At 40.6% G+C, this 20518-nt stretch overlaps 1 protein-coding gene across 2 annotated transcripts in view; it reads left to right on the forward strand.

Annotated features, from left to right (window-relative positions):
* Positions 1 to 20518, forward strand: part of TTLL5 (Tubulin tyrosine ligase-like 5) — a 56412-nt gene that overhangs the window by 32525 nt on the left and 3369 nt on the right. For both annotated transcript variants that reach the window (XM_089591112.1, XM_089591113.1), the window contains exons 5-7: positions 18275 to 18381; positions 19411 to 19624; positions 19800 to 20056. In XM_089591112.1, coding sequence (XP_089447238.1) covers positions 18275 to 18381; positions 19411 to 19624; positions 19800 to 20056 — 578 coding nt within the window. The remainder of the gene's footprint in view (positions 1 to 18274; positions 18382 to 19410; positions 19625 to 19799; positions 20057 to 20518) is intronic.

Below are 20518 nucleotides of genomic sequence, written 5' to 3' on the forward strand. Positions count from 1 at the left end.
GGGCTCATTGTTTATATCTACACCTTACGGAGGGAGCCGCCACTTTTTTTTTTTTTTTTTTTTTTTTTTAATCAAATAACACTCTTCCTCCCTATTCTATTTCTTGGTCGTTGCAACCGCGTCTTTCTTTGTTTCTTTTTTTTTTTTTTTTTTTTTTTTTTTCTTTTTTTTCTTTTTTTTACCTTCGCCTTCTACGCCGTACAGTATAAGAGGTGGCCGTTTGCCAAGTGCAAGGATGGACCTCTCCTTGTTCCTTTTCTGTTTTTTTTTTTTTTTACCTTCGGGAGTGGACCGCACAAAAGCCGTGCACATTTCTCGACTCGTGTGTGTCGCACGACACGTGCGCCGATAATCTTCAGCCCCTCCGTTAAAACCGATGATTTTGCAGAGTACGTGGTACTTTCACGCGGAAAAAAAGAGGGTGTTGGAGATCTTTCCAAAGTAGAACAAGTTTCCCATTGGCTGATGCTCGGAGTGGCTGGAAATAAGTAGGCTCGCTGCGAAGGTTCTGTCACAATCCTCGACGTATCTTCCGTGGCTTACCGTAATCGGCTGTTACTACTGATTTCGACGCGACGCCGGGAAATCCCTGCCGTGACGTTTCGGTTGCATCGTCGACCTTCAATGGGGGTTTGCTCGTTGAGGTGAACCAAATGCGATGCGTTAATTTAATCAACTGATTAATTAAAATTGAATTGTTGAACAAAACATATTTACCGAGCAGTTTCGAGACGAAAAACAAAGTTAAATATCGTACGGCTCGGTATATAATATATGTTGCAATTTGAGAGCAAAGGGGATTTGGATAACGAAAAAAGTTGGAGGGTGTGCCCTTCGGCGTTTAACTTTGCCTGAGTCACAAGCAAAAGTTGGTCAAACTTCATTTTCCAAAATAAATATAAAAAGAAAAAATCACTAAGTAAGGAAGAGAGAGGGAGAAAACCCCCGGTGCAGATAATGTGTATACATCATCAATCTGTATGGGGGGGGGGAAACAAATTCCAGCCCCTCCTCCTTGACACCGTGAAAAGTTGAAATTCCATTTTAGCCCATCGGACGCGACGGAACAACTTTTCACCTCTGTTGAATTTTCCACGGCACCGTGCACCTCCTTCCTGCATCACGAGTGTTACACGCGCCGAGAAGAAAAAGAAAAGAAGAAAGAAACTCGAGCTTTCCTGCTCATTAGATGGAAATTAGCTCGGAAACTCATTAATTCTCCCCACCTCGCGCGCCAGCCCATACGCACGTCATTAAACATAACACAAAGTTACGCGCGCCACACGCTGTAAAATGGACACTCTCTCTCTCTCTCTCTGTCGTTCTAATGACTTTCAGATTTCCTGTACCACTTTGCTCTATGCCCCCCCCTCCCTCTCGCGGAAGTTCTTTCCCTCTCTTGGGCGCGTTTGCAATGTAAAGTATAATACCTCTTTCCGCGAACGCGTTTCAAAGTTAACGCGAAGCGAAGCTAGGAGATGAGATTTCGGCAAATCGAGCGTGATAATCTCTCGCCAACGGATCCCGTCTTGCGCGAGCGATCGGGAGAGCCGATTATACGCATGGGATGAATAAATTGAGCGCGCGACGAGCTTTCTGGGAAAGACCGGCATCCAACGTCAAAGATAAGCGCAATTACACACGCGTGTACCGATTTTCATCGGTGCTAATTGACGCTTCGATTATCTCCCCGTTTACGCGTGTGTTTTCCTTTCTTTCGCCATTCGCACGAAATTCCACCTTCTCGCTGTTTTTTTTTTTTTCCTTCACCAAAGCCATATCCCCCTCGTACATGGCCATTTTCTGCTTAGCCTCGCGCGTACCTGTATCCCTGACCCCGATCCCCGGGGGGAACGCAACCTCCCTCGTTTCGGCGTAAACGGATCAAAACGAACGAGCAACGCTCGGCCAAGAGATCACCGCCGAGGGAAGAGATGCGACCGTTTATTTTTCGGCGCCGGTATACGCGGCTTCTATAAATATATATGTCGATGCTCTGCCGCGGGTATCGGGGCGGGGATATGACGCGCGGTATTTCGGGCACGCCGGTGCGTCGACCCACCCCTTGTGTTGTTTGTATATTTTCGGCCCACCGAGAGAGTGCCATCCCATTAATTAGTATCGCAAAGTGGGTTAACGCGACCATCTGCTCGCCGGATGCGCGTTTCTATTAGGTGCGTGGGTCGCGGGGTGGAAGGCTTTACCTCGGGCGCTGTGCAGGTTTGTCGACCTCGTTAAATTTTTCTTTTTTTTTTTTTTTTTGTTTTTTTTTTCTTTCTTGCGACTCGGCTTCATCGAGGAAGGTATATTTATTAAATCGGGCGTTATTTACGGCCGGCTTGTTATGTCGGAGTTGAAGCGCGTATCGTGTAGGTATCTAGGTATTTTACGAGGACGGTATATTGTGGATTTTGGGTTCTGCGGGAGATCGATAGCCGTGGATGATACATCGAAATCGCCGATTGACACGAAGCTGGTACTTGCGCGTGGTGAAGCAAACTTATAGGGAGGTTTTACGAAATCCTTTTTTATAACTCCATCAAATTAATCAAAAAACTCACAGATTCATTAAAATTGGTCGTAATCGAGTATAGACACGTATAGAGGTGAGAAAAATATAACATACGATTGTTTTACCTCCCACGGTTGCATCGTAAAGTATATATGTACACCTGCGACATAACAATACAATGGAAACAAGCACTTCTGGTTTATTTGTTTCTTTCCCTCGCGTGTTGCGAAGTTGTAGTGAAAAAAAGACGCTCTGCCTAATGGAATAATAGAGTACCCATACACGCGGATGAGGAATTCCCCGGTTGATTTTGATTTTACTCGTGCGTGGTGTGTAGGTATATATATATATAATATGAAAATGGGATCTCATCCGACGCCAGTGATTCATTCGTCTCGGTCGCTGCTGCCGGTCCGCGAAAAAACAAAGTCGGGGAGGGTCTTTTACCATTGTCATCGTGATCTTTCATTGGTTAAGAGTAATGACTCGCGTGCGATGATACTCGCTTGTCTTTTGAAATTAAATACCTAACCGCCCGATGGAGATGAACCTGAAGACGATGGCAGGCGATTGTTCTAAATAGAGGCTGTTTTTTTCTTTTTTTTCTTTTTTTTTTTTAGAGAATTTCCCATCCATCGTTTTGATGATCCGATTGCCGCTGATAACAACTCATGGGTTAAACCGTACAAACATCGTCGTTGTTTTCGTAGAATCTGATATGAATGATTGTTTTGTGAATAATTAATGTACCCTCTGAAAATAAGATACTCGATGTACTTTGTACGGTGCATCCATTGACACGATTCAGTAGTTTATCAATAAACTCGTGTCACGATTAAGCACCTCCTCGAGAGATGAAAGTCACCTCGGAGTTTGGTATTCAATATGCGTGCACGTAGTTAAAGTTTGAGACGTAAATCACTATATCGGTAGCCATACTCGCCAATTGCTATGGTGGTACACTTATACAAAGTCAACACGGTTGAAACTTTCGAAAGTTGAGGTCGGCAATGAATTTTTCTCATAAAAAAACACTGCAGCGTCCCAATAAGGCTCGACAGAGCAGACTCTCAAAAAGAGCACTCCTACGAGCGACCGAAATTTTAATGGTCCTACTATACGCGTCGATATGAAGAAGAAAGAAAGAAAGAAAGGGGAAAAAAAACGCAACGAGTCTCTCAGTGCTCCCGGCAAACGTTGAGTCAACTCTCCGTGACTCAGATATGTATATGTATACGAGTGGGAATCCGACGTGAGGGTACACACATAAAAAACGTAAGAAAGGAAACCTCCTCGTCAATCGCACTCGGCGCCAAACTCTCGCGCGCGACGCCGCGGGCACACTATATTATAGGCATGTAGATTCCTCTCGAGGTCTCGTGCGCGTTACGTCTCTTTCTCTTTCTTTCTTCCTCTCTTTCCTGCCCCGTCTCTCTCTTGTTAGCCTTGATTCGCACTGCGATACCCACACGTAGCTCGCTACCACTGTGTGTCTACCAGAGAGAGAGAGCAAGTCACCAGTAGGTACATATTATACACGGACAATGACACGGCGACCCGTTCCTTTATTCGCGCCGGACTCTTCTTCTCGATACTTGCTACACCCATGTGCCTTTTCGGCCAAAGGCTTTTGATTGATGTTCGGCATCTACTGGACAATGCAGGTCTCGTACTTTATTGCGACTGAAAATATAGTATCCGCGATGGTTTTCTCCTCCTTTTCCTCTTGGAATTTTCGTAAGCATACTTGCCCGGGAGAGCGAGTAAATTGCTGGCTGTTGGCGTTGATTTGAGACTCTTCGTTTAAAATCATCCATGCATATATATATACATGTATACGTACATTTATTCGCACTTGGCTGCAGTGCCTCGTTAACGTCTCCTTGTTCTCGCGCTTTCAGCGCTTTTTTTTTTTTTTTTTTTTCATTCCTCCAATTGTATATAGTTACAATTTAAATATGAACGTTTTGTTTCGCGTGGAAGTTGGAAAAGTGACAAGTTCAACGCTCGGATGAATTTTCACTGCTGCCACGATGAATTGGAAAAATTTGTGAAAGAAAAATAAAAAATACAATCAACACATTGTTGTACGTATAGGCCTCGAAAAAGAGCCGATAAATCAATGTACGGCAGTAATTTTGCATGCCATGTAAATTCAGTAAATTGCTGTAGAAAAAACGATCGATAACAATGGTATAATGTTACACTCTCAGTGAAGGTGAAGCACACCCGTGCGAAGAAAAATAAGTACGTGTGAAAAGTCACTTTGATTGTTGTACATCCCCTGGATAAAGTACGGATTTCGAAACTAATGAAATTCCATTGTTCATTATTTCACGTAAGGGTACGTGCATGTAGCTTTTTTCCAATAAAACACGACTACGTGTAATTTTGACACGTACCACTAAATCATCCATCCAATCCATTAATAACAATCTCCTCCTTTTTTTTGCAAACATCTTCCTCACCGGGTATCCACAAAAACTCACGCCGCAGTGTCCACAACGAGGACGGTCCATAAATTTACCCTCATCTGGGTCATTAATAAAACCAGAGAGCGAATAGCTCACCTTACAACTCACGTATCCACTCCGCGGCTCTCTTTTCTAGTCCACGCTTTTTTTTCATCTCCCCGGCTCGCAGATTGCGAATTCGTTGTTCACTCTCTCTCTCTCTCTCTCTCGCGTGACACGCGTGCACCATGGGTGATGACTCCTTCCGCGGGCGCTGAAAAAAAGCAAAGGAGATGAACGTGCAGGGAAAGGAGGAAGATGATTCCCACCATGTAATTTTTTGCCCCTTTTTTTCCAACACGTGCGCAATGGTTGACAACTTGTTTATAGGAGACACTGTTTCGTCGTGTGGTGTATATACAGAATATCGCCTTTTTATTTCCATTAATCCCGAGACACCGATCTTTTACTTCGGCAAAAAACGGTCACTCGAGATGAACGAGTAAAAATCTCCAAGTGCCCATTATTAGCTTATCCGATGACGATACCTACACGCACACACGGTACATACGACGACTCGAGCATGCATCACGAAATAAGTATCGACGTACCATCAAGGGAATTACTCACTTGAGCTAATGGTGTAATCATCGGTCGCGCGTCACGAATCGCTTACCATTTTGATTGTCACACTAATCCAGTGCCTCTAAGCTCTAGTTTTTTCTTCTTCTTCTCCTCGTCACCGTCACTACATAGTGCTGAAGCTGCTGCGGTCATCATTATGCGCCGTAATCGCGTTTAATAAGTCCCCGGTCAACGAGGTGGTATATTGTATACATCCTCGCGCAGATCAAAGCGCGCGATACCCTAGAAATAATTTAAAAAAAAAAAAAAAAAAAAAAAAAAGAATCTTTATTCATCGAGAGTCCAAGGCCGCTGTATTCCCATTTCGCGATACACATCCTTTTCGATCGATAATTGCGCTGTGTGTTTTTTATTCCTCTCTCCCCCCGTTACTATACATGTTTATGGATAATTGCTCTTCGCGGGTGATTCTTATTAAAAAAAAGGAAAAAAAATCCGCGCGATACCCATAGGTACAAGTGCAGAGGAGCTGAAAAGCGCTGCTCTTCGAAAAGAAAGTCCGTCCGGCGAAAGTAATTTTTTCCCCCTCCCCCTTTCTGTGCGCCCTTTTACTTTAATTCTCATCGTTAACGGGGAGAGAGGCAGAAGGAAAAAGGAGCGCCGAGACGGCGGACAAAAGCTTCATTTCGCGGCGATTAAAATCTAATATTGACGCGGGCCGTAATTGCTGGGAGATTAATGCCGCGTTCGCTCGACGGGACGGCGGGTTTTGTATGGAGTCCAAGGAGACAGTAATAAAAGATGAGCAGAGCGAAATGAGAGAAAGGCAATTCCGTCGCTCGTGTGTTATCGCTTTGTATACATACATACCGTGTAATCCCATCGATCGACGGGGTTGCTGTCACGCGAGATGTGGTGTATACTGACCCGCGGTGTACTGATCCCGAAAGGATTTTCTACACTGTTGTACGTAGGTACATGGCATTTTTTTTACAATGTATAGCTTCGCATTTAGTGAACGCCTGGCACTTGTCTTCAAGTTCGACTCCGACGTCGCCGCCGAGCGCGACACCGTTTGCTCCACTTCCGGCATTTTCCAAGGTGTTTTTGGGGTGTACACGCAACTCTGACGCGTAAGCAGCGTTACGTTAAACAAGATTTATCGTCTCATCGCGTGGAGCGATAAAATCAGATTAGTGTTGCCGTTCGTTTTTATTAAACGCGCATTTGCATGGAAAAAAAATTCTAATCCAATGTACCATTTTTGTCCTTTTGGCAATACACGAGTAGAAATCAAGTTCTGTGAAACAAAAGAGTTTGCTCTCTAAATTTAAACCAGTGAAATTTCACTGATTAATAGTGTAATTTTCACTACCCTCGTCAGTTAAGATCAGGTCACATGCAAATAGTGAATATTCGCTTCATAAAATAGTCAAATGATTTTAACTCTTAAAAGCAGTGAAATTTTCACTACTTCAAGCAGTGAAATTGTCTCCACATCACCACGCAGTAGTGGTGTATTTATAAATTGCTACAACAGTAATAACATCATACTTGAATCACTGCACTTTTATTATGAACTGAAATGCATCCTACATGATACACAGAGTGAAATGACAATAAATTTTACACTGCAGAGAGGCACGTTTACTTCAACGTATGTCATAGACACATGGTACACGACATATAACCTAATATTTGCCTTATGAAAAAGCATTGACAAACTGCTGGCAATATTTGCAAATTATGAATAGATACACTTTGATAATTTTACACTTTACTATATATACAAGCTAATATTAATAAAATCGTGTTTACTAACTGTGATCGACAAAACTTTATATGGCGTAATATTGATCAGACGACCATCACTACCATCAGCGCGAACACTGGAGGATTCTCGGTCCAATGTATAGGGTAGATACTGGTGGAAGGACAACTTCACTTTGTACACAGTGAAATAAATTTTCACTTCACGAAATAGTGAATTATTTGACTATTTCTTAGCGATTAGTGATTTGAAGAACGTCTCACTTTAGAAAAGTGGAATTCTCACTTAATTGAAAGTGAAAAAAAAAACTTATATCTAAATAGTGAACATTTTCACGTAGCTTCAAGTGAAACAGATATTCACTACCAAAATAGTGAAAATTTTCACTGGTTTAAATTTAGATAGCGGAATTCCCGCGAGAAAATTCAATGTCCATCGTAGGAGCCGAAACGTCAAAATATATTACCTTCTGTACCCGACGTTTCCCCTCCCAAGTGCTGCAATCTGCGGAGTAACTTTGTTGCAAACGAAAAAAGGAAAAATCAAAATCCAAAGGAATTCTGTGCGCACGAACCGTCTCGTTTGAAAGCCGAGATGGAGAGCACAGCTGCTCCAATGCCGTTCAATAATTCAAAAAATATTCTAGAAATCTCAAGATCAGCGTCGACAGCGGAAAGTCGTTGCAATATCGAGGAAGTCGCTCGCGAGGGTATCTACCTGTATGTACACATGCCACACGCATATACGGTAGCTGACGTCAGAGCCAGACGCTTTTCCTCTTCTTTTCCTCCGTATGTGTACGTGCACCGCGACACACGTGTTGCCCTTTGAGTGCATTTTCACGTACAGCTCGAAAAAGTCAATGCACTTGGATGGCTGTCGTTTTGTCCTTATACAGCTGCTACTTCTCGGTTCTCTTCTTTTGCGTGTCGGTGCTGGGAAATGTTTTTCCATCCGTAGTCGTATATTATGCAAATGCGTTGCGTCAAAATTCATATACTAGATCGGTTGCCACGAGTTGCGTAAAATTGCGTCTTGTACCGTGTACACTTGTGTTTGTATAATCATACCCCCCCCCCCCTACGACATTATTAGAAAATGTTAATTCACGTGGAAAAGTGAACACTCGTTCGCTTTTGTATACAACGATTATCGGTTTTCGATCGCACACCTCAGCCTTATTAATATCTCGATCGAGCGTTAAACCAACACCCCTCGACTCGGCCGTGAGTCCGCGCAAATATTTTCGACTTCTCGAAAAATTTCCTAATCTCCAAGCCTCCCCTCTAGCCGTCACGTCATTGGAGGTTTCGTCTCCGAGGAAAACGTTGTTTTTTCTCTTATTTCGTGGAAAAACTGCCCCTTTTTTATACTCATTTTAACAAGACCATTGGTATTTTGACCAATGATAACAATACCAAATTATACATCGAAGAACAATAAGTACGAGTACAACGATAAATATATTGTGATTCACAGTGCACGTACCTGCAATGGTCGCGATGAATCTTTGACTGTAGAAAGTTCACCAATAGCCGAAGCAACTATATACTTGTACCGTTAAATCATCAAACGGCCCAGAAGCGCCTCCATTCTTTGTTGATCCACATAAATCATAACTCTATACGCGCGTCATCGAAACGAATCTCGCGTGTAATAATACACACACCCGTGCTGGGAATGCGAAAAAAAAAAAAAAAAAAAAAAAAAAAAACAGCAGTTGCCTCGTGAATAACCTCGCACGAATAAGGTACAAATAGGAGCTGGGGTTAAAAACCCAGAGCGAGGTACGTGACCAGGGGATAAAAAAAAATTGCCTGAAACCCTATGGTTTGCTGACGCTCGTTTTCGTCGCTTCCGCAAATTGTTCCTCCATATATCCTCCTCCTTAGCTCCTATATACATAACGCAGTCATAAACACGTCTTTTTTTGGAGACTTTTTCGAAACTCGTTTTGCCTCGATCGATACAATTATAGACGAATGTTCCTAATCGTGTCGACGAACTTTCAGCTGTTCGCGCGCACGTGTGAGCGGTATTGATGACGCACGTCATTCCTTTTTTTTTCTTCGTTTCATCTTGCGCGGCTTCGTCGGGTGTATACCTACGTACGGGAGAAAAGCGGAGTAAAGGTGGATAAATATTTTTCGTAGGTTGCCATTTTATTTTTTTTTCGTTGCACACCTACATGAGGTATAAAGCGTTGAAGTATATAGGGCCGGTGCTTTTCTCCGCGTTTTTTGATGCGTTACCATCATGTTTTACTTGAACTTGAAAGAAGCAGGAAAAAGAAAAATGTAATTGAATCCAGGATTGACATAATCATAAATCACACCATTCAAACGTTCCATAATTTGTACCTTATATGGAGATAGCCTTGAATATTTTTATTGTTCTAGGTAGTCCCTAGAAATAAAAAGTATAAGCTGATTTCCAAGTTGGTAAGCAAGCAATTTTCATTTTCAGTATCTCTCTCTCTCTGTGTATAATATATATGTTGTATGTATAGACGCAAAACTTATACACCCACGTTGTAGAGCAGTATATATATATGTATGTGTGTGTAGCCACCATCACCACCATCATGTTGTGTAGTATAGATTTTACGGCAAAATTTCGTTTAAAAAAACAAAAAAGAAAAAAGAATTCGCGTTCAAGACGGAGAGGAAGGATGTATAACAAACAATAAGAAACAAAAGAGCCGAGCCTCTGTCGTGTAGGTATTACTGTTGTTCCTATCACCAGTACAACGCACACGCAAAGTAAGAGGAGCAAGAAGAACAAGTTAGTATACACGAAAGCAAAAGCTATACGCAACTCCAAACAAAGAACTTCCGAATGTAGAGGAATGGTTGTTGTAGTACGTAGTTAGCTGGTTATCCTTCTTCTCTTTTTTTTTTTTTTTTTCCCCAGCCCTGTCTCCACCCAGGATGCATACGGCTTCCCGTCTCTTCTCTTTCCCACCGCGCAGTACACGTACATTTTACACTCCCTGCAAACTCGAGCTTTCGTGCACTCACTGCTATTGTAATGTCATGCATATATATATATATGTTATACGTATGCCCCACTTATGTGCGGTAATTGTAGTGAAAAATTTGCTCCGTTGCGGATGAACCATCGAAAACAGAGGGCCGTTTTAAGGTACGGGGGAGCAGTTGTTTGAAATCTTTAAGATCCATCTGACCTTTTCGCGGCCTCGCTCTCTTTGTTGCGATAAATTTGATTAACCCATATTGCAATTGGTACAAGCTTAACATCCCATCGTCGTATACTGCAGTCTCTTTTCCATGTATATATATGCCCAAGCCCCTGAGATCACCGACATTTATTTTTGAGACATCCGTGCGGACGACGGGGGTGCGTTTCTACCACGGCTGCTGAACCCCTACAAGCGAAACGGATAACAGCTCCGGTTTCCCCGTATAGCTCTTATGGGCTCGCACGTCTCGGTCTTTCGAGTTTAAGGTGCAGTCGCGTTATACATAATTACGCATACATAGAGATACGTATAGCGGTAGTGGGTGGCCTCGAGAGACAGAGAGAGATCCGCGCGACTGGAGAGCTAACGCGTGCAAAAAACTGCATGAACACCGAGTGTCGGAAAAGCCTTCAAAGTTCTTACTGTACCTGTATACGTGTGACGCGTGACTCGCCTGCGGTGTATATAGGTAGGTGCGTTACTGTAAGGAGGCACGAGATACGTCATAGCCGTACGGTATGAAGGAACGTCAACTGTGTAGTATGTACGATAAGTAGTCGCACGAGTTTCCGGATACGTCCGAGCTCGGGAGATTGTATACGTAAGTGGTCTGACCAAGGATTTCCGAGGCTCGTGCACTACAGACTACATGTATAAAACTGTAACGATTAATTAATATACATGATATATTCGAGTATGCGGGAGTGAGAGACGAACGAGATTTCGTACCTTTGTACCTGTGTATACTTATACCATGGTGATCTCTCGAGAAAGTGCGAGCGATTAAGTTTCGTTGGTGAGGGCTGAGAGCGCGCGATTGGATGGTTAATGTTGAATGTAGATCTAAAGTTGAGTATTTTCACTGCAATTGTGCAAAGTTGCAAAAACACTTTGTCGAGATTTCACCGATCACGCATGAAAATCGGTATGTATAGCAAATGACCGCTAAAACTTTACTGTACGGTCGAGCGCGTGAAAATTTACCGTGAATTTGCAAATTGTGTATATTTGTATATAGATGATAGATAAATCAAGATTCGTAGTAACGTTGCTTCGAAGTGGAAGAAAATATTCGTGCATCGTAATCGGCATGATTTTACTCGCGAATGATAGAAACATGAACCTACTTCGTTCTCAAACTTGATTTTCACCGCGAGTGGACTGACACATACGCGCTGAAAGTGCATAATATTATGGGCACGCAATAAACGCTGAATCGCTACGAGATACACGTGCACAAGTCGAAATTATTGCAGACACGCGTTTACTCCGCTCAACGGCGCGTATTTGATGGTAAAAATGATAATTTTCGCAGTGCCGAGTGTAAAAAACAAAAAAAGAAAACAAAAACGGAAGATTTGAGTGACAAAAAGTTATGCGCCGTCACGCGCACGTGCCTTCCCGCGACTGTTTACCAATTCTCGCGGGCTAATTTTAGAGCAATTTTTTTTTGAACAAACGGTAAAAAAAAAAAAAAAAATTAATTATAAACCAACCAGCAGATGGTATCTTTTTAACTTGTTTTCACAGCGCGCGCTAACGGCCTATCCGTTGAGTATAAACACTCCACCTGCGACGAAAATCACAACGTTTCGAGCTCTATGCACGCGTAAACAAGCTCGTTCGTCAAATCGTGTGCACCTGATTATCTAAACTCCGCGGTTGGGACGAAATCGCCCGTTGTTTTTTTTGGTTTATATGAATAGCCGCCGTGTATGTTATGATGCACATCCGTTACGTGAATCACTTTGACGATCCTTGTTTGAGTGGTGCTTGCAACTAAACGAAAAATGTCACGAATAAAGCATGCACGTGTCTCTTGCGCTTTTATGTTTGATCAGTCCATTAAAAAGTAGTTTTTTTTTTTTTCTTCTTCTTAAAAAAAAAGCAAAGCCACATCAATCAGATGTTTCATCATCATTCGATAGGTGCGTACGCATTAAATATATTTATATACGATTTTATTTATCAACTTTGACCTATTTGATGCTTTTGAAGAGGGTGATATAAAATCAAAGAGATATTCAGTAACTCCAGGGTTTGTTGCTCGTCATCTTTTCTGGAAAGACGCAGTATGATAACACAATAATCAAGTATTGATAAAAAAAAAGAAATCATTCGATCGGACACTAAATTATGACATCCTCTCGACTTGCATGAATTGTATATAATAGTAGAAAAAGAAAAAAAAATCAATCATTGAATAATTAAAGCGAGGCACATGCATTGATTATGCATTGAAGAGTAATGTCATTTTAATACTTTCCGTAGCCATTACCGATCGCAGCGGTACCTCCATTATATTCATCGGTATCCAATTAACCCAATCGTCTCTCCATATTATGCCACTTTTTTTTTTTATAAATGATTGAAATGCAGCTTTTATTTCAATATAAACGTCAAGTACAGAAATAACGAAAGTACCGATGAATGTATATATCACTCGAACCAACAAAAGAGATGTCATTAAAATTGTTTTATACTTCAGTTTTTATTTATCAGCGAATTTTCGTATTTTTCACACCAGCAGCTTCTCATATCAATTTAAGGTGTCTTGTCGTGCTTTCTTTTGCACTTTTATTACGTAATTAGTGTTCTATCTTTATTTTTAAAAAAGTGTTGTGTTTTATAGTCAGTAAATATCTGTGTTACAATTATTAATGTTTTAACAAAGATAAAAAAAAAAAAAAAAAAAAAAATGCACACGAAAAAACACACAAGTTTTTAAAAAGTATCAATGACACAGATCAAGAAAAAAAGGTCATAATCGATCCATTCTTTTCTACTAGCGAAAAAAAAAAAACAGTAAAAGCCTCGACGCTTGTTCCATATCTCATCCCAGTAACAATCGAAACCACAACCTCAATAGAACGGTCGAACGGACTAAAAAGAAAAAAAAAAGAAACCATGAAAGGATAACAAAAAAAAATCGCACGCATCAGCGAAAAATCCACGAAGAATCGATACGTCACGCGTATCGAGCCGCGGTCGGTGTACTCGCTGTTGTGTTTTTCTGATGTAACGCGGCCTATCGGCTAACAGAGGGATAAGACTGAGGAGGAAAGTCAATGAGCTCTCGATATATATCCACACGAGTTAGAGTACGTGTTCACGGTCACGTAATACGCTTTGCCACGTGTGGGCGTGTGTCGCTACTTCTTTTATTTACGATCGAATGGAGCGAAGCTGATCATTTTCGGCAATTTTTTCCAGTTACGTGTACAGATACGCGGAATGTGTCCACTATCATTCACTTTTCGCGATTGATTATTGTTTATTGTGTCGCCTAAGAGATGCTTGTGATTTAAAATAAGCATAAAAATGTAAACATTATTTGAGACACTTATCCGCTATTGTCGTAAGAAATGCACACTCGCGTATACATGTGAGTTGTTGTTTGTTTGAAATGAAAATTACTTGTTGTTATTATTAATTTGCCACTCCCTGGAGCTAGTAGAGGGTACGACGGAGTGTCATTGGATCAAAGTCAAGAAAACACGCAACATAACATTTTTGCTTATTTGAGATAAAGTATTCGATGAGGGACCTTGGACTAATTTAACAAAACTTTTTTTCACGCAGTTTCGTTTTGGATATACCTCTCATGGAGGTTTATAAACACTGAAAAAAAAAAAAAACAACAGTTACAGGTGAAAAATCTCTTGGAATAAAATTATACTTTATCACTCTGAGAAAAAAAAAATTCATTTTAAACAAGAAAACACTTTCGACGTAACAAAATATTATCTCGTAGAGGATATTCTTCCAAATTCTAGGCAATTGTTTCTAGTGAAGAAATGTGACCGAAGCGAGTAATTTCCAACTTTCTTGAGCGACCAACGTAACGATGATTTAAAATGCTCCTCGCGATAACGCGTTGAAAACCCGATTTCGTGAAAAAAGTAACTGACCGTAAAATCCATAGTCATACTGAAAGCTTGAAAAATTTAGTCACAAATCGCGCATGTCGGGGAATCAAAATTTTCTCAAGCGTTACAAACGATTACGCTTATTCGTGACACAATAAATTATGGTTCGTATTTACTAACATGGGAGGCCGGCTAAACTCGTGTCCATCCGTTCGGCGGACAACATTTTCTGTGAAACTATATCTGGCTGTTGTTCGAAATTCCGTAACGTTCGAGTCACGTGAAAACAAGTGCCAGAGAATTCCCTGCGTCTATACATTGTAACGTGAAAAAAAAAAAAAAAAAAAAAAAAATTTAGTATACCTACTTGAAAAACTGTAATCATCGTCTCTGGCGTCGAATCAAATACGCCTATTATTGCTCGTGTAGTCGCAGTGGCAATTGAAACGCCTTGCGCGATCGTAAAATCAATTGACGGGCCATTAAAGCTCTCCTCCTCTCCTATATGCTTTTACGCGTGACGCGTACGGTGCGTTGAACGTATCAAACCTCCCTCATCGCCGACGGACACGGGGACTCTTGTCTTGTGTACGGACGCGTGACGTGACGGATGGGCCTTTTAATTGAGATAAACCGTTTCGCGTGATTGTCAATTTTTCCGAGGGTACACGGGCGTGTTTTATTACACACGATACGCCTGACATTTGGAAAAAACATTCAAAAGAATTATTGCTCTTTCTCGAGCGATTTATCCGCAACCCGTGACCAATGCGCTGATAATTTTTTTTCTTGTACAGCACAATTATTTTTGTTCTCCCAATAATGCTTAGCTGTAGCGCGATATTTGTAATTTAGCAAATAATATCCAGTCTCTTTGAATCACGGACTACAGTAACATGAATTGTTTATATAACCAAACCACATTTTCCTCCATAAAACGACAATAATCATGTGATCGTCCAATTTTCGTGCGACAAAGATCGCCCAGATATAAATATGTACCTGGAGAGGGAGGGAGCAATAAAAGAATCCGAACAATTGAATGTACTTTGTCGACGAGGAAGCAATTAAGCTGTTGTTATTTATTACGCATCTCCTGCAACTCTACGTACGATAATCCACACGGTGAATTTTCTGCCGACTGCATCATAACCATTTGGCTCCTGACGCTCGAAGGTACCAACTGAAAAAAAAAAAAAAAAAAAAAAAAAAAAAAAAAAAAAACTTTGACTCGAAGATCCGGTTTGGAGTCGTAAAACCAGACGTAGGTATCGAAAAATCGTTGAAAACAAAAATGATGTTCGGCAAAAAGTTGTAGCGAAAATAAATGTAAAAATACACCAATGATTGGCTGGTGAAAGAGGTAAGCTCGCGACCGGACGAAAGAGAAAGTGCAGCCGGGAAGACGGTAAAAGTGTACCAGATCATCACGAGCGATCGATCGCCGAAAAGAAAGGCACCTCTCGTTAAACTTGGGAGAAAAATCTTTTTTTCTTTCGTTAAAGTCGTCAACGCATCGTCGAGCATTTAAGAGCACGTCAACGAGTATAAACCTTGAAAGCGCGGAAGCGCCTGTTAGGCCGTGACTCGCATGCGTATAGGGGTATAAAATGTGTGCAAGTACTCCGTATAGCGGCGCGGAAAGCACGTGTGTGACGTGTGTACTTGTATGCTGTGCTGTACCCCCTTTTATCGTGTACAACGTATGCTGTTCAGTAGCGGCAAACGAGCTGTACTTGCATTATCGGGCAACGCTCACTTTTTGCGCGCTCGATCTTGCCCTTGGATAGTCCGCGACGTCATGTCGTGCCGCTTGTACATTTTTATACCTATATACGATCGTCACGATGCGTGCCTTTGTCTCTTATTTGACTTACGCACACGCGAATGACGTTACGCACACGGTACCTACACTACCCACCTACCTATAGATTCTTCAATATAAACTCTGTGTATATCGACGGATCCTTAATAAAGGGGAAAAAATGTTACGAGGCACATTTATGGGATGAAGGGACAAGTGTCCAAAAATAACACGCTACCAATGTTTTTTAACGCAACAAGAAAAGACCATGTATTGTATTCGTGAGCTGCGCAGTTTTTAAGTGAAAGTAATGGAAGCTCAATTTTCTCTGTATACTTGAAAATTATATTTTAATCAAGAGATATTACGTAGTTTGCAAACAAATTTAAATGATTATATATATATATATATATATATATATATATATATATATATATATATGTTTTCCACCTACGTTGGCCCGGAGAGTACAAAGAAGAAAATATAAACTGGGAACACGAAAAAGCTCTCGAAATTAAAATCTTCGCACGTTAAAAAGAGCCTAGTATAATAATAAGTAGGTACTACCTACTCGTGTGCGCGTGGAATACTCTTTGCAGCACTCGTCTATGTGTACAAGTCGCGTGCGGCACTTCGCTGATGTCTTCAGGCAAACCATCATTTTATAGATTCTTAAAAACTTTGAAAAAAAAAACAAATTTTATTTTCCCAACCAAGGTGCGTTCTCTTTTGCTGAAATAATTTTTTATTTGTCACTATCCGTAAAAACAATGAGAAAAAAAATTCTTTTTTCCATCAGATAAGTGCAGTACACTTGTAATTCGATATTTAAATACTTTGATTAAAAAAAGTTTTTGGCATACACATTGGATTGAAATTTTGGCAAAAGAAAAAAAAAAAAATTGAAAAAATTGAAAAACAAATGAAAAATGTATCCATGCCCAAGTCTGTAAGCATTGCATGAATTATATACTACGATAAAATCAGCGCGAAGCACAATTAAAAATCTGGAAAAAAAAAAAAAGGATCAGCGCGTTCACTGATTTCTTCATGTCTCTGGAGGCTAGTGGGAGATAAAAAATAAAAATTTTAGAGGTGCGTCTCAAAATTATTTTGGGGACTCTTAACCAGAGTTCCTTTTTTTACAATCACATCTGTAGGATGCACCTACGCACGACTTGCTTTCGAGTTGATTCTTCCGAATCAGCAAAGGATGGGAGAAGTTTTCGTCGTACTGTACACAGTCGACAGTGGGTTCTTTTATATGTACATACACTTATACATACTCTCTCCGTATGACGTAAGGCTAAAAGTTCATGCTTGGCTCTTCGTGACTTGGCAAGAGGAAGTTTTTAAGGATGGGCGTGTACTTTATAGTACTAACAGCTCTCATGGTTTCGTTGCCTTCCGGTTGGACTTTTTTTTTTCCTGAGAGCAAGAGCATTTTTTTTTTTTTTTATGAAACTTTGCTTAGGTAGCTTTACATTTACGATACATAATTTACCTTGAATTTTCATTTGACACGTTAAGGTGCCTCATTCATTTTTAGCTTGTGCGTTAACTGCAACTTCATATACTATAGTGAGAATTAATCACTTGAAAAAAAGAAAAACTTGAATCTATATACGTTGTGCAATCGCGTCGATGAATAAAACTTTCGATAAATAAAAATGGCCTTGATCATTTTTAACGATTCACAAAAACTGTGTACTACGTTCGAAAGTGACGACCTTGCGATGCAACACGATGCTCGTAAAAAATCATCTACAAGCGATGAAATGCCATGTTTTGTATTCCCATTAAAATAAATATATTAAAAAGCGTTTACCCAATCTAGCTTGTTGTTGTACGCATTTTGAAACACTCCAACAAGGATTTATTTTTTATTTTTTAAATTTTCGAGATACTATAGAACAATCCAACGATACTCTAAAATAACTGTCACAATAAGAAAAAACCACTCACAAGCATATCCGTATCCAGGTCAGGGAAAAAAAAAAAAAAAAAAAAAAACCTTCGCTGTACAAGATGTAGCCTAATCGAGCCGCGGGGGTGGACTTTGTATGTTCTTGTTTCAGGTCTCCATCAACGAGCCGACGTTCAACATTTTGTGGATAGGCAACCACCCAAAGCCGGACGTACTTCGTAATCTTCTGCCTTACCAAAAAGTCAACCATTTTCCGAGGTAAGCTTTATTATTATTATTATTTTTTTTTTTTTTCTTCTTCTTTTCACACGTATCTATTTACGTAAACGTGTGCGCAAAACTCTTTTTGCGTATCAAGTGACAATGTAATTACCTCAAGCGCTGGCTGGCGCACGTCCAAATCCCTAGGCTCCTTTAAATTCATGGGATCGCTCCATTTAATAAGCAAATCCTCGAATTAATCGCGCACGAGTTTCAAATTGAAAATCAACCTGAATTGAACAAACATCATAGTGCGCTCGCACTTGTACATCAAATATCTAAAAATATGTATATACATATTTGTATAAATTAAATGTATGCTATAACAGTTATTTGGTTGACTCTACGACGCGCAAAATACGTGTCACACGTGGAGGTAAAAGGTACTAAAAAAAACATACTTGGTAAAAATTACGATCGCTCTGTACTATTTTTTTTTTTTTTTTTTTTTTTGTAGTTTTTACTTGCTTTCAAAAGAAATTAAAGAACGCTATAGTGAAGCCACGAAAGTCAATCAAGTTGTTAATTACAAACGAATCAATTTTAGTTTAAAAAAACGATAATTTCATCGATTACCAAGTTAAATAATGTACCTGTACGAAATTTTTATTTATTTTAAAACTTATCTAAAAGCTAATTTATCATCTCCACAACTTTCGGCTCAATCGACACTTTTTAAAAAAAAGTTAATCCATAGCAGCTGAACTCATGCACCTATAGCGTCTCGATCTGACAAACGTGATATTCCACGTCTCGTATACTTGAATAATTCATAACTCTTTGTTGAAATATGACTCGATCGAAGAATGAAATTTGTTTATATTATTACAATTTGTAAATATGTTTGCTCCCATGTAATGTCTTTCCATTACCTCGTGTGATTTTTCATTATTATTGTTACGTTTGTCAACCTCTCGCATCTCAGTACGTTCCCTTGAACCATTGCATCCGTATATATTGAAAAAAAAAAAAGACAATGCCAGCTCAAAGAAAAAAAAAAAAAATTATTTTGTCTCCCGTGCACAGATCGTACGAGATAACGCGAAAAGATCGGCTGTACAAGAACATAGAGGCGATGCAGCGCAGCAAGGGCACCCGCAATCTCGACTTCATACCGCAGACGTTTGTCCTGCCGAACGAGGCGCGCGAGCTCGTGACCGCCCATTTCAGATACAGGGGCCCCTGGATCGTCAAACCCAAGGCCAGCTCCTGCGGCCGCGGCATTTACATCGTCAACAGCGTAAGCCCTTCCCTATACCTACACCCCTCCCCCCCTTTTTTTTTCACCACTTTCTTTTTTTGCCTTTGCTACTCGGCATCGAATCGGGGGGAGTAGGACGAGGAAGAAAAGAAAAAAATTTCACCTTCCCGTAACAATATTATCACGTAAATCTTGGATTTCCCGTGACTTGCAGCCGGAGAAGATCCTGACGGACGAGTCGGTGATAGTCGCCCAGTACATAAACAACCCGCTGCTGGTGGACGGCCACAAGTGCGACCTGCGGTTGTACGTGGCCGTGACGAATTACGATCCACTGGTCATTTACCTGTACGAGGAGGGCCTCGTGCGTTTCGCTACTGTCAAGTACGACGGTGGCAACCAGTACGTGTGGAATCCGTGCATGCACCTCTGCAACTACAGCATCAACAAGTTTCACGTCGATTACGTCAAGTGAGATTTATTCTGTTTTTTTTTTTTTTTTTTTTTTTCTTTCTTGGCACTTTATGCCATCGTTTGGTGTAATATTTTCTTTCCTTTCACTTGTATCAATCTCTGGCTACTAGCTGCAAAGGTTTAATTGTACTCTTTCAATTGCAATACTCGGCAATATTGTGAAAAAAAAAAAAAAAAAAAAAAAAACAATCAATTACAACGTGGCCCATCGCTGATTCATCGTTTGCCGTGTGTTTTGCTCGCTGAGCTTCTATATTAGCCATGCTCGTTGTAAACGTGACGTTAAAGCGTAAACAACCGTGTTTTCGTGTAAAACTGGTGGGACAAGTTGACGAATTTTCAACGACAACTAAGTAGTTGAAAACAAAGTGATCATTGATTTGGATGTCGTCCAAGAATAGTTTTCGCGAAGCACGTTAATACCCGAGAAAATGTTTTGACTCCGGTGGTCGCTTGACG

This window comes from Copidosoma floridanum, unplaced genomic scaffold (assembly GCF_036245765.1).
Source record: "Copidosoma floridanum isolate Cflo_tuat_1 unplaced genomic scaffold, Cflo_Japanese_pri ptg000013l, whole genome shotgun sequence".
Classification (NCBI taxonomy): Eukaryota; Metazoa; Arthropoda; class Insecta; order Hymenoptera; family Encyrtidae; genus Copidosoma; species Copidosoma floridanum.